General features: G+C 58.6%; 2 protein-coding genes across 3 annotated transcripts; one reads left to right on the forward strand and one right to left on the reverse strand.

Moving 5' to 3' along the window:
- Positions 1-647: 647 nt before the first annotated feature.
- Positions 648-6,867, forward strand: AP1S1 (adaptor related protein complex 1 subunit sigma 1). The gene is made up of 5 exons (XM_045462282.1): positions 648-785; positions 2,614-2,792; positions 3,426-3,534; positions 4,687-4,824; positions 6,095-6,867. The coding sequence occupies exons 1-5, from the start codon at positions 783-785 to the stop codon at positions 6,140-6,142; spliced, it is 477 nt and encodes a 158-aa protein (XP_045318238.1). The 5' UTR covers positions 648-782; the 3' UTR covers positions 6,143-6,867.
- A 1,100-nt stretch (positions 6,868-7,967) lies between these two features.
- Positions 7,968-11,079, reverse strand: VGF (VGF nerve growth factor inducible). Of its 2 annotated transcripts, none has more exons than XM_045462252.1 (2): positions 10,860-11,079; positions 7,968-10,352 (listed from the first exon to the last, which is right to left on the reverse strand). In XM_045462252.1, exon 2 carries the CDS (start codon positions 10,330-10,332, stop codon positions 8,473-8,475), a length of 1,860 nt encoding a protein of 619 aa, XP_045318208.1. In that variant the 5' UTR covers positions 10,333-10,352; positions 10,860-11,079; the 3' UTR covers positions 7,968-8,472. The 2 variants fall into 2 exon arrangements, with proteins under 2 accessions (XP_045318208.1, XP_045318209.1); XM_045462253.1 differs by lacking the exon at positions 10,860-11,079 and adding an exon at positions 10,481-10,616.
- Positions 11,080-12,561: the final 1,482 nt, after the last annotated feature.

The raw sequence follows: 12,561 nt of genomic DNA on the forward strand, positions 1-12,561 counted from the left end.
CCCAATCCACAGCCTCCTCATTTTTAAACTTGTGTCTAGGCTACATGTGTCCCTTTTCAGTTTCGACCCATGCTCACCTTGTAAGATGCTCTACATTCCTCTGGCCTTCGTTCATGCCCCTCTCCCTTTTCTTCACATCGCTTAAATATCAGCCCCTCCTTTTCTCTCTTATTTCCCGTCTCCCTCATTACCTGTGCATTTCTTAGTTGAGGAGAGTGCCGCATCTGGCAGGTTCTCAGTACATGTCTATTTTGGGCTCCATCCTTACCTTATGTCAGCCCCACCACCGCGCTTTGTCTAGCCTTCCCCAAGTCATCGCCCCTACCCCAAATCCAGTTCCCACCCTGCTCCGTCTCCATCGCCCCAGGCCCTCCATTAGTCCTCCCCGCTTCCTCACAAACTCCAATGGTCGTCCCTTCCGCCTCTCACCCCTTTTCCCGCCTTTTTCCCCCTCAAGGTGCAGAAGCGCGAGGACCGCATTGTCCACCCCCCCATCCCCCAACCAGCCTACCAGAAAGCCTTGTTACCATGACGATAGAGCTACTCAAAGCCGAAGTCGAGGACCTGGTTGCCATGGCTTCCGCTTCTCCGCCTCCAGCCCCGCCCGCGCGCCCCGCGGCGCTGGCGCCTGCGCAGTACGCCACTCGAAGGGCCTCCGAGCCGGGGCGGGACGGGGCGGGGCTTCAGGCTAGAGGGAGGGAAGGAGGAGAAAGGATAAGAAAGGGAGTGGAGCTGGCGCGTACGGTGGCCGAAGAGGGACGCGCCGAGCCGGAGGCTGCAGGATGGTAGGCTGTGCGGAGAGGGAGGGGAGGGGGAACCGAGGGGCGTGGGTTGCACCTGCGGGGGTCCTTGGGGGCCGCCCTCTGTGCGGGCCGCCCTCTCTTCCTCCGGTCCTCACAGGCCCCACTTACCTGAGCGGGTGGGCGAGCCGGCCTCGGAAGGAAGAGCAGCTGGAAATGGCTTTAGGGAGAAGGGGCGGGGAGGGGCGCATTTGTGGGGTAAGAGGGGGGTGACTAGGGGCGGCGGGACCGTCCCGAGTCGTGGGGACGTCGCGGGTGGCGGTCCAAGGGGACCTCCCGACCACTGCCGCAGGGAAGTCGCAGGAGGAAGAGGGGCGCGGGGGCCTGCCGGCGGAGGGAGGCGGCGGGGTTGGCGGGTCACCAAGACCCTCTCTGTTCCCGAGCAGCCCAGAGGAGCGGCGGCCCGCGGGGAGAGCCGTGTGTGGGAGGGGACAGTTTCCGGGTCCGAGGAGTGGACGTCCTGCCTCGCTTTATCTCCCAGCTCGCCTACAGGCTGGGGTGAGGTGGGAAAGCCAAGTGGGCTCGAGGTCTTGCTCTCCCGGACCCAGGCTTCGGATCCCCGGCTCCCGTGTTCTTGGCTCTCCGCCCCCCATCCCATTCTCTTTCCGGAGCCCAGGCCTTCCGTCTTCCTGCTGGCTTCCCGCTTCCCCGCCCCCCAATCTCAGACGCGCAGGGCTCCCTTGCGCCCCTCTGCTGCCCTCCCACCACGCTAGCAGTGTTTTCCCTTCCCCACCGCCCAAAACCCTAAACTAGTATTGTTTCAAACACCCACGGATTCCAGCCCTGGTAATGCCCAGGGAGAGGAGCACTGGAGGGACAAGGCGATAACTCCAGGATATATAGACTGGACCCCCTGGAGCTGGGAAACTGAGGGTGCACAGGGTAGTGAGGGCTCTGCCCTCCTCCCCGCTCAACTCAGCCTGCACTGTGTTACACAAAGCTTCAGGAACCACCCTGAATGGCAGTGTCCTAACTGAGGAACTGAAAGGGAAATTGTCACCTGGTGTCTGGAGAGGTGTCGGTGCCTAACAGGAGTCACCCTAAAAGGAAAAAAAAAAAAAAGAGAGAGAGAGAGAGGACTGTCAGTGGCCAGATGCCTGGATGGCTGAGGAGAGAGGAGGGTGGAATTTGGGGGTCCCAATGCCTCTGGGCATATGACTGGCAATTGAAGGCAGTGCACTGGGGACATCAGCAAGAATGTATGTCCAGGATGGGGTGGAGAATTGAGGTAGCTTTTCTAGAGACAAAATGCCCCATTTCAGCGTGGTGGTGGACAGAAGGATCATGGAAGAAAGCAGACCTCTCTTTGACTTCAGCTATGGGCTGTTTGTCACTCTATTAGGCATTTTAATGACCTGTGGAAGACAAAAGTATGAAACAGAAGGTGAAGGGATAATAATACTGACTCTTAATGTGTTACAGTGCTTACCACGTGACAGGCACAGTTGCATATATCAACTCGTTTAATCCCTCCAAACAGGAAGGTACTTTTATTACATCCATCTTACAGACCAGGAAACTGAGGGTCAGAGACATGAAATAATTGCCCAAGGCAAATGACTCAACTAGTAGAGCCAGGGTTTGAGCCCAAATGACAGACTCAGAAGCTCTGACATGTTCCAGAAGGAAGGGCACCTGCTGGCGGGAATACCCAGAGTTGACGGCAAGGGCCGATTTTCGAAGCAACCGGGGCCATGAATAGAGAAGAGTTAGATGTGTGTGGATGTGATGGATGCATCTGTGGCTGTGTTTCTGGAGTAAACAAACTCAGAGAACCAAATCTCTGACCCTCAGCTCTGCCCCCTCTCCCTAGATGCGATTCATGCTGCTGTTCAGCCGGCAGGGGAAGCTGCGGCTGCAAAAATGGTACCTGGCCACATCGGACAAGGAGCGAAAGAAAATGGTTCGGGAGCTTATGCAGGTGGTTCTGGCTCGCAAGCCCAAGATGTGCAGCTTCCTGGAGTGGAGGGATCTCAAAGTCGTCTATAAGAGGTGACTCACCACCGGCTTTCAGACCGGTCTGGACCCTGCTTGATTGGGGCCTGGCAGTGGGTTCAGATGGCCGAGAAATAAGGCATCCCTTCGGGTCAGGGAGGATTGGAAACTAAGGGCATCCGGAGGGCAGTGATGAATTCCAGCTTCTTCCTTTACTCTCCGAACTTCCCTTGAAGACCTTCTTGTTCCCCGCTTGTATTGCTCAACCTGACACCTACTTCACCTCTGTCGCAAAGGCCCTATTCTTGTCCATTGCACACGTCCCTCGCAGCCTCATTCAACAGTCCTAGGTCCTGCACCACCTTTCCCAACACACACACACACCCTGTCCAGTTCCTTCTTTGAGCAGGTGGATTAGTTCACTCAGGATTTTGCTGAGTCAAACTGAACAGGTCAGAGGGTGAGAGGGAAAGAGTGTGCGTGCCTGTCTTTGCCTGTGCTTGTGAGAGCCACCTCGAGGCAGAGTGAGTTACTATTTGCATACCCTGGGGTCACCCTGCCTGTGTCCAGTAGGGACATAGACCCTGAGCTGGAAATGAGGGCAAATGGGGGGTTTGAGTGCAGAAAGCCTGGATCCGGAAGCAGGCCCAGCAGCCCCCCCAGCTACCCCACATGTGCCCCTGTCCACAGATATGCCAGCCTCTACTTCTGCTGCGCCATCGAGGGCCAAGACAATGAGCTCATCACGCTGGAGCTGATCCACCGATATGTGGAGCTCCTGGACAAATACTTCGGCAGCGTAAGTGTCCCCACCCACCTTTTCGTACCCAGCAGTCCCCTCTTTTACCAAACCCTGGGACCCTTCCAGGCTCTGCCTAGAAGATTTGGGCGAGGTGAATTTGGAGCAGTGAGAACAGTAATTAATTTCCCATTTTAAGCCTTAAGCCTATTAGCCATATCCCTTAATCGGCCCCTGGGCCCAGGGGGGGGGCAGATCAGAATCTGCCACTTAATCAAGTGGAGCTCAGCTCGGACCTCTCCCATAAGGACAGAAACCAAGTTCAGATTTTATCAGTGGCTCCTGACCTTGACTTTGCATTGGAATTTCCTGGAGAGGTTTGTTGTTGTTGTTGTTGTTGTTGTTGATGATGATTAGTGATGCCTGGTCCCACCCCCAGCAGTTCTGAATTAACTGATCTGGGGTATAGCCTGGACATTGACAGCTTAGATCTTAGATGGAGAATAGTAATGACTCCATAATTTGTATTCCACTTAATGGTTTACAAAGGGCTTTCAGGCTCTCGTGTCTGCTCCTTATTCTATCCTGCGAGTAGGTGTTGTTATCTGCATTTTCAGATGAGAAAATTGAGGCTCAGAGAAATGAAGTGACATGTGCATCTAGCTGCCTAGGGGCAGAGCCTTGCTTAGAACTCAAGTCTTTCTACCTGTGATTCAGAGTCTCCTCCTCTGCTCCATAGTGTCTAGGAAGGGAGATTAGCCAGCCTCTGGTGGGAACAATGTCACAGATTTGGAGGGGAAGGCAGCAGGAACTACAGTCAAGAAGGAAAAGTCAAACTGAACGCTAAGGCCTCTGGGTTGGGGAGGTCATCGACCTGCGTGGCAAGAGCCCGGGGTGGGAGAAGTGGTCCCAAAGAGAAGACCGTGGAGCCACGATGAGAAAAGAAGTGGGCAGGATGCCTGTGTGGCTCAGTGGGTTAAGCGCCTGACTGTTGATTTCAGCTCAGGTCATGATCTCTTGGTTGTGAGATCAAGCCCCACGTGGGGCTCCACACCGAGTGTGGAGCCTGCTTGAGATTCTCTCCCTCTCTCTCTGCCTCTCCCCCCATCAAAGAAACATTTAAAAAAGAAAAGAAGTGGGCGGCTGGGGTGCAGGTGGGGTGGGAACGCACCTTGACACTCAACCCTGCCTTCTCCCTCCCCCTCCTCCCAGGTGTGCGAGCTGGACATCATCTTCAACTTTGAGAAGGCCTACTTCATCTTGGACGAGTTTCTGATGGGGGGAGACGTCCAGGACACCTCCAAGAAGAGTGTGCTGAAGGCCATCGAGCAGGCAGACCTGCTGCAGGAGGTACGCGCCTGGGACAGTGAGGAGGAAGATGAGTACCGTGGTGGAGGGTGCCCTCCCTGCCCTGGACACCTTGCCTGCCAGCCACGGCTGCCCCCTTCCCACCACCAAGGGGGCCCCCCTCCCTGTGGCGTCTGGCCCCCACAGCACCCAGTTGGCCAGCTTGCCCTCAAGCGCTGACTGCTCGGGGTGGGAGGTATGGGTGGCAGGCAGCCCGCTGGGCTCGCTCCCCCTCTTTCTCCCAAGACCCAAGGTGTCCCATCCTAGCTGAATCTCCCGTGTCCCATCCTTCTCTAGGCATTTAGGGTTGCTCAGGGAATTGGAGAAGGGGCATGTGATTCTTCACTCCCCTGGTGTCTTCTCCTTCCCCATTTTTTCTTAACGCGCACACACACACACACACACAAAAGCCTCTGCTCCTCAGAAGTGAAGGGTGGCGGGGACTCGGGGGTTGGGGTAGAGGGTGCCTGGCTGGGGGTTCTCCTGCTCTCTGACGCCCCCGCCCTCACCCTATTACTGCCTGCCCCCTCTCTGCTGTGCCACCGCTGAGACTTGGTGCAGGGAGATGAGTCACCGGAATCTGCAATGACAAGCAAGCTGGCCCGAGCTGGCTCTGAGGAGGGGGAAAGATGGGGGCTCATCTCTGCAGTAAGAGAAGGAGCAGAATTGAACTTGCCACCTCACTGGTCTGACTTCCCCTTTACACACACACACACACACACACACACACACACACACACACGTGCCCTGGCACACACCCACCCCTGTTACTAGTGCTCTGCTCAGACCCTAATGACTCATTTCTCTGCAGTCTGGTTCACCTTCCCTCAGGGACCTGATGCCAACTGATTACTCCCTGCCCCCACTCTGAATAAAAGAACCCAGCCAGCTGGCACCCCCAGCCTTCAGAAAGCAGGTTCCCTCCCCTGCCCGCCCCCGTCCCAGCTTCACACCCTTCCCCCTCAGATATTGAGACTGCGCCCCTGCTCACCAAGCTCCTGGTTTGGGATTTTCTGGGTGGTGGTGGACTCAACCTGGACCTCCTTCCTCGCCACAGTTGGCCTCTGGGGGGTGGTCCCTGGAGACTGGGGAGCTCCCCGGAAGGGTCCCCAGCTGTTCCAGCCTTGAGCTCATGTTGGCTTCTCTCTCCCCTCCCTGTGTCTCTCTGCTTCCCCAACTCGTGATGTTGTTGTCTTGCCCACCCTCCTCTGCCTCATTCCCTGTCCGCCTCTCCTGATGTCTCTGCGTCACCCTCTGTCTGTCTCTGCCTCAGGAGGATGAGTCGCCTCGCAGTGTGCTGGAGGAGATGGGTCTGGCATAGCCCCCGCCTGGGCCGCGTGGAGATGTGGGGAGCTGGTGGAGAGTCAGGGCATGAGTGCCCCCTTTTCTCGACGGGACCCAGCTGTCCCTCCTCTGCTGCCTCACCTTCTTTCAGAGTGAGCTGTGGGCTCAGGACCCTCAAACATTCCCTCCCTCCACCTCTATCTCCTGTTTCCCCTTTCCCCAATGAAGGTTTTAGGAGGTAGGCAAATGTGACCAAAATGGGGGTGCTATTTGGCTTTCATTCCCTGCCTTTGAAGAACTAATGTTACCCCAAACTCACTCCCCTCCCTTATAACTGTAAATATATAAATATGTCAGGTTAAAGGGAAAAGGTTTTCAGGGTTCTTCTCTACTCCCTGCCCCAAAACCTACCTCCACCCTGCCCCATAGTCAGCCAGGGCATCTTCTCTGCCTGGGGCAGGGGCGGAGAGGGGGGTCCTGTGTATTTGAGAGGGAAGTCCTTTCCCCTCATCTGCCCTCCTCCTCCCTCCTCCTTGGCTGCAGTGGGGACTCTGTCCAATGCCAGGGGAGGGACAGCGTGGTTAATTTTTTTCTAACCTTGCCACTTTGAGGGAAGTGAGCTTTGGGGGAAGGGCAGGCTTTATGGGAGACTGTCCCTCCCTCACTCCGTGTTCTGGGTGAGGCAGGAGCTAAGAGGTGGGGTGTGGGAAGTGGCTGACTTTATTTCCTTTCCTCTGAAATAAAAGGAAAAGCATTTCTGGACTTTGCTTAGGCTCTGTGAAGGAAGGAAAAGCTTCTGGGATCAGTCAGGAGGGGACGGGAACACTGCCTCTTCACCTCCCTGGAACTAGGTTTGCCAGAGTTAGAGAGAGAGAGGAAGAAAAAAATAGAGGACACCCAGTTCAATTTGAGTGATAATATTTTTAGTTTATGTGTCCTATGCAAACACATCCGCTGTTTATTCAAAATGAAATTTTAACCGGGTGTCCTGTACTTTATCTGGTACCCCTATTCCAAATGGGTTTGTGAGCTCAGTGCCTTTCTGAACACGGTGTCTCCGGCTCTGGAGCTGCCTTTGGCCAGGTAGGAGCCATTCCTGGGGACATAGTTTCACACCTCTGAGGTTTCTTTGTGGAACATTTCATTCGGCTGTTTTTTGTTTTTGTTTTTATTTCTTTTGAGAGAGAGAATGCTGGAGCAAGGGGCAGAGAGAGGGGTCAGAGAGAATCCCAAACAGGCTAAGTGCTGTCGGCGCAGAGCTCGATTCGGGGCTCCATCTCACCGTCCATGAAATCGTGACCTGAGCCAAAGTCCAGAGTTGGACACTTAACTGAGCCACCCAGGCGCCCCTCAGCTGGTTTAGTTCTATTTGGAGAGAGGAGTCAGGAGTTCAACAGTATATCCAACCCTGTGTGCTTTGCAAAGGGTTGAGAAATGTCTAAAAGCAAGGTGTTTCTATAGCTGGAGGCCCTTCCTCCCTGTTTGTTGCGAAGTATGTAGGACCAGGGAATTTAGGGGGCAGTTAAGGGAGGCGAGTAGGTGGAACAGGGACTGTGGGGAGCCACCAGTACTGCCTAAGAGGCCAGAGGATCATGGACAGAAGAGCCTTCAAAGTGGCCTGGAGCTGCCCCACCCTGGGGACCAATGACTTTACCCCCCCCCCCCACCACCCCTAAGCTGGAAATGGAATTTAGGCTTTCTTAGTAGATGTGGGCCATATTCTACTCTTGAATAGGGCTGAAAGTGGTCCCACTACCCTCACTTTTGAACAGGGTGTTGTGGCTGGCGCTTCCCTCACCGCCCCTTGGGGAGGACCACGGAGGCCCAAGGGGACGGGTGAATAAGGGAGAACAAAGTCCTAATAAAATAGTCACTTTTATTTCTTAGCAAAACTATTTCCTCCGTGAGGGGTATTTACAACAGAGAAGGGAAAGAATAGGTAAATTCACACCGAACTGGAGAGGGTGGAGAGGCTCCTGGGAGGCCCAAAGGGCAGGAGACAGACACTTCTTCACACAATTAACTGGAATAGCTTTTTCCGGTTTTGGACGGGGACGTCCCGAGAGGGACTAGTGGGGACCAGAGGCCGTGGTAGGAGAGGGAATTCGCACAAACCACCCGCCCGCCTGGGATGGCCCCGGGAGCCCCCTTGAATGAATTTGGGGAGTTCGGGCTTCGAATCCGGGAAGCTGTCTGACAGGTCCCGGCGCAGCCCTGGGGCGGGGCGACCCGGGGGTAGGGGCGGGGCCAGGCGGCGGCCAGGGATGGGGCTGGGGTGCATGCAAACACCTAGAAGGGGAGAGGAGCAACACGGAGGGGGGTGGCAGCGCGCGCGTCTCCGGCGCGCGGGGGCGGGACCGGGGCAGGTCACGGGCGCCGGAGCAGCACGTGCTCGATGTAATTCTCCAGCTCCTCCTGCTCCTGCATCCGGCGCTCCTCCGCCTCCGCCTCCTCCTGCGCGCGCCGCGCCTGGGCCTCCCGGCCGGGATAGTGATGCGAAGGCGGCAGGGCGTGGTGGTAGTGGCGGCGGCGCGAGGCAGCGGGTGGCTGCAGTGTCCGCGGCCGGATGTAGTTGGGAAAAGGGTGGTAGGGCCCCGGGGGAAACAACTCGTCCTCCTCGCGATCCCAAGGCGGGAGCACCTCGTTCCAGTCGGGCAGCTCCTCTCGGGCGGGGGCGGGGGCGGGAGGCGGGGGCTGCGGGGAACGGACGTGGGTGGGGGCGGGGGCGGCCCGGGGGTGCGGCACGGGCTCGGGAGGGGCGTTCTTCTTCCGCTTCCGCTTCTCCTCCACCTCTTCGATGATGCTGACCACGTCGTCTGCTGGCAGATGGAGTTTGGTGGACAGCTCAATAAGGCTGTCGATCGTCTGAGGGTCCATCTCTTCGTCGTCGTCCTCCTCCTCCCCGCCCTCCTCTGCCCCCTCAGCCTCCTTCCGACGGTGGCCGGGCATCTCCTCCTGGGAGCGCTTGTCCTCGGCTCCGGCTTCTCCGTCCTCCTCCTCCTCTGCGAACAGCAGCGCGTTCTGCCGCGCCCTCTCCGCCTCCTCCGCCTCTGCCTCCGCCTCCGCCGCCTCCTCATCCTCTTCCCCCACCCTCTCCGCCCCGCCGCGTCTCTCCTGCTCCGCCTCCGCATCCTCCCTCACGCTCTCTCGCTCCTCCTCCTTCTCCTGCAGCCCCCGACCCCCAAGGCCGCGCTGCCGGGCCCCGCCCTGCAGCAAATATTGGAGCAGCAGGTCCGAGGCGAGGTCTGCCAGCCGCTCTTCCTGCGCCGCGGCCTGCCGTGTGGCCTCTGCCTGTCGCCGCCCGGCTTCTACCTGCGCCAGCCCTTGCTGTAGAAGGCGCTCCCCAGCCTCAGAGCCGCCCAGGAGTGAGCTCTCCGGACGGCGCGCCTTGGGGAAAGGGGCGCCCAGGCTTTGGTACGCCTTGGATAGGGGTGCCAATGCCTCACCTAGATGTGTTTTGGGGGAGGATACCCCTTCCCCGAACTGGTGGGCTTCAGGAAGGGACCCGCTCTCGGGCATACGCGCCTGGAATTGCGGGGGAGCGGGGGGTGGCAGGGGCGCGCGCTCCGGAACGCGCGCCTGGAACTCTCCCCAGGAAGCGCGCCACACGCGCTCCGGCCCGGGGCTCTCCAGGTTGACTCGGGTCAGAGTGTGCGTGCGAGTTTCCGTTTCTGCTGCCGCTGTCTCTTGCTGGCGCTTGGCGCTGCTCGGACTGAAATCTCGCAGTTCCTGGAGCAGAGAAGCTAGCGCCTCGAGCTCCTCGGAGGGGTCTCCTCCAGCCTCGGGACCATTCTCTTGAGTCTGAGGGCGAGGCGGGGCCGCAGGTGCCTGGGTCTCCGGCGCCGGCAGGCTGTGGGTCTGGCTGCGCACGGTCTCGGTCAGCAGAGCTTCTGCTGCTTCTTCCTTTGGCCCCTGCTGGGAGCCGCCGGGAGCCGGGGGCGAGGCCGGGCGGTCAAGTGCCTGAAGCAGCACCGCGGCCAGCGCCCGGGGATCCACGCCCTGGAAAAGCTCTCCCTCGTCCTGCGGCTCAGAATTTCGAGCGGCTCGGACCTCTGGGGCGCTAACATCGTTCGGCCCGGGTGCTGCGTCCCCAGCTACCGGCTCTTTATGTTCAGAGCTGAGGGGAGGTGGCTGCGCCTCAGGGTGCCCCGGGGGCGCTGCTCCCAACCCCTTGATCAGTAGAAGGAAGCAGACGAGGGTGGAAGCCTGCAACCTGAGCGATTTCATGACCAAAGGACTGCCGGAGACTGTGAAAAATAGAAGGGACCAAAGAAAGAGAGGGTTTCTGTAAGAATTTTCCGCTCTCTGATTCTATATCCCCTTCCCCCACCTTTAATCAGGAAAGCCAGGGCTTCCCTCATCCCCCTAACCTTACCCAGAGGAGGGACGTTTAGAAGCAAAGGAGGAAGATGTTGTGCCGATCTCTGGAGTCGTGTAAATGGGAAAACGCCCGCAACCCTCGCTCCCCCAATGCCTCTTCGCCCCCTTGCCTAAGCCATCTCACTGCCAGCGCCCACGTACTAAGCAGCTAAGATAAGGTGGAAAAAAATCTCTGCTCCCTCCCCACAGGACTCCCCGGATGGTGCGTGGGCGACTTCAGCAGCAAGAGAAAAGCGGCGACTCCCCCACTTATCAGGGACCCTTACCGGGGTCTCCCCGCTGTGTTTTTAACACCCCCATCCGGGAGGAGAGAGAAACCCTCCCTCACGCCCACGGCTGCTGAGGGTTTGAGGGATGGACAGCGGAGTATTTACCAGCTGGTGTCACGATGCGGGAGGTGGAGAGGAGGGTCGGGGCGGGGTGGGGACAGGGAAAGATCGGGACGCGTCCGCCTCGGTTCCGAGCAGTGGCTGGGATAGGAGCGACGGTCGAGTTCTGGCGTCCAGTGGGTTGGGCTCAGCTGGGTCCGCGCGGCTCTGGGCGACTCGCTCGCTCCGGCTTCAGCACGCTGGACAGCGCCCGCGCCGCTGCCGCCTTATAAAGGGGAGAGCGCAGGGTCACGTGGGCTGGCCCCGCCCCATTGACGTCAATGTTCATTCATGGGGAAGCGGGCGGGTGCCTCGAAGCGGGGGGCTGCCCAGTGATTGGAGGATGTGGTCTTCTCCCGGCCTGCGCCTGCGCACTGGGAGCCTCGGCTAGAGGGGCGTGCGTTAGCCTAGCACCAGGGAAATGAATGAATGAATGAATGAATGAAATCGCCGAGGCGGGCGGGGCAGGGGGCTATGAATGAATGAAGGAGGGACGAGGAGAAAAGGATGAATGAATGAATGGGAGAATGAATGGAAGGGTGGATGCGGAGACGCTGCAAAGCGGGAGGGTGGGTTACAGAGCAACTTGCAGCTGCGGCAGCCCGCGTCGCTGAGCCGAATAGGATGGGGGCACTCCCGGAGTCTGACTGGGTATCAGTAGGAGATCCATACTGGGGAGGGGGAGGATAAAGATTCCAAAGCCGAGGAAGGGGCTGGACTCCCCATCCCCCGAACCGCACGCACGGTCCATAGGGAACACACCCAAGGACGGCGTGAACCCGAGAGAGGAGGGACGGATCTGCGCGCCTGCGGGCGCTGTTCGCGGATCTACGGTGCGGGGTGCCAGTCCTGGGCCGGGGCAGATGGGTGGATCTTGCGGTTTTGGTAATCCCGTTGGAAAGGGTCCGAGTCAGAAGAAAGGGGAAAGATTGAGGATGTGTGTGCCTCTGTCTTGTCTGTTCACAGTCGGTGCGTGTTTGGAGAAAAAGGTGTGTCTGTCCTTCTGTCCATCTCACTCTGTAGCGTATGTTGGCGCCCCCGCTTGCCCCTTGTCAGCCCACTTCTCCCCACCCTCCTCCTGCTTCTTTCCCTCCCTCTGCTTCCCCCCCAAAGGACGTTTGGAGGGCGAGAGCAGACCAGGTGGGGAGGGGGTTGCGCAGGTTGGGGGGGTGACTCAACTCCAGCTCTCTCCACCGCTTAAAGGGAAGGTTTGAACGCGGTGGGGTGGGGGTGGGTGTGCAACGTCAGAGACAGCCCCTCTCTACCACCAGACCCCTCGTCCGTATCTCCTGCCAGAAGGGTTGGGGTTGGGGGCTTGGACAACTAGAGGTTGTGGGGGGGGGGGGAGCGATGACGCACAGATTGCGCAAAGAGAATCCATCAGCGAGCCGGGTCCAGTGAAGGGAGACCAGCCGTGGGCGGGGGTGGGGGGGGAGGACGGAAATGGGGAGGGGGTAGGGGAGAAGAGAGGAAGGCAAGGGGAGCAGCCACTGCAGGAATGAAGGGGAGGAGGGAGGTTGAAGGGGGCTGCGGTGCAGGCAGAAAGCTGTGCGGGGGCGTGGGCAGGGAAAGGGGGGAGTGACAATGACACATGCCAGACACACAAGAACTGCGGACACAGGGGTGCCTGTGGGCACACGCAGGACACCCGCGCCCTAAGACTCTGGAAACCGAGATCAGGGCAGTCTGTCAGGGCTCAGAGACTCTT

This window comes from Leopardus geoffroyi, chromosome E3, assembly GCF_018350155.1.
Source record: "Leopardus geoffroyi isolate Oge1 chromosome E3, O.geoffroyi_Oge1_pat1.0, whole genome shotgun sequence".
NCBI lineage: Eukaryota > Metazoa > Chordata > Mammalia > Carnivora > Felidae > Leopardus > Leopardus geoffroyi.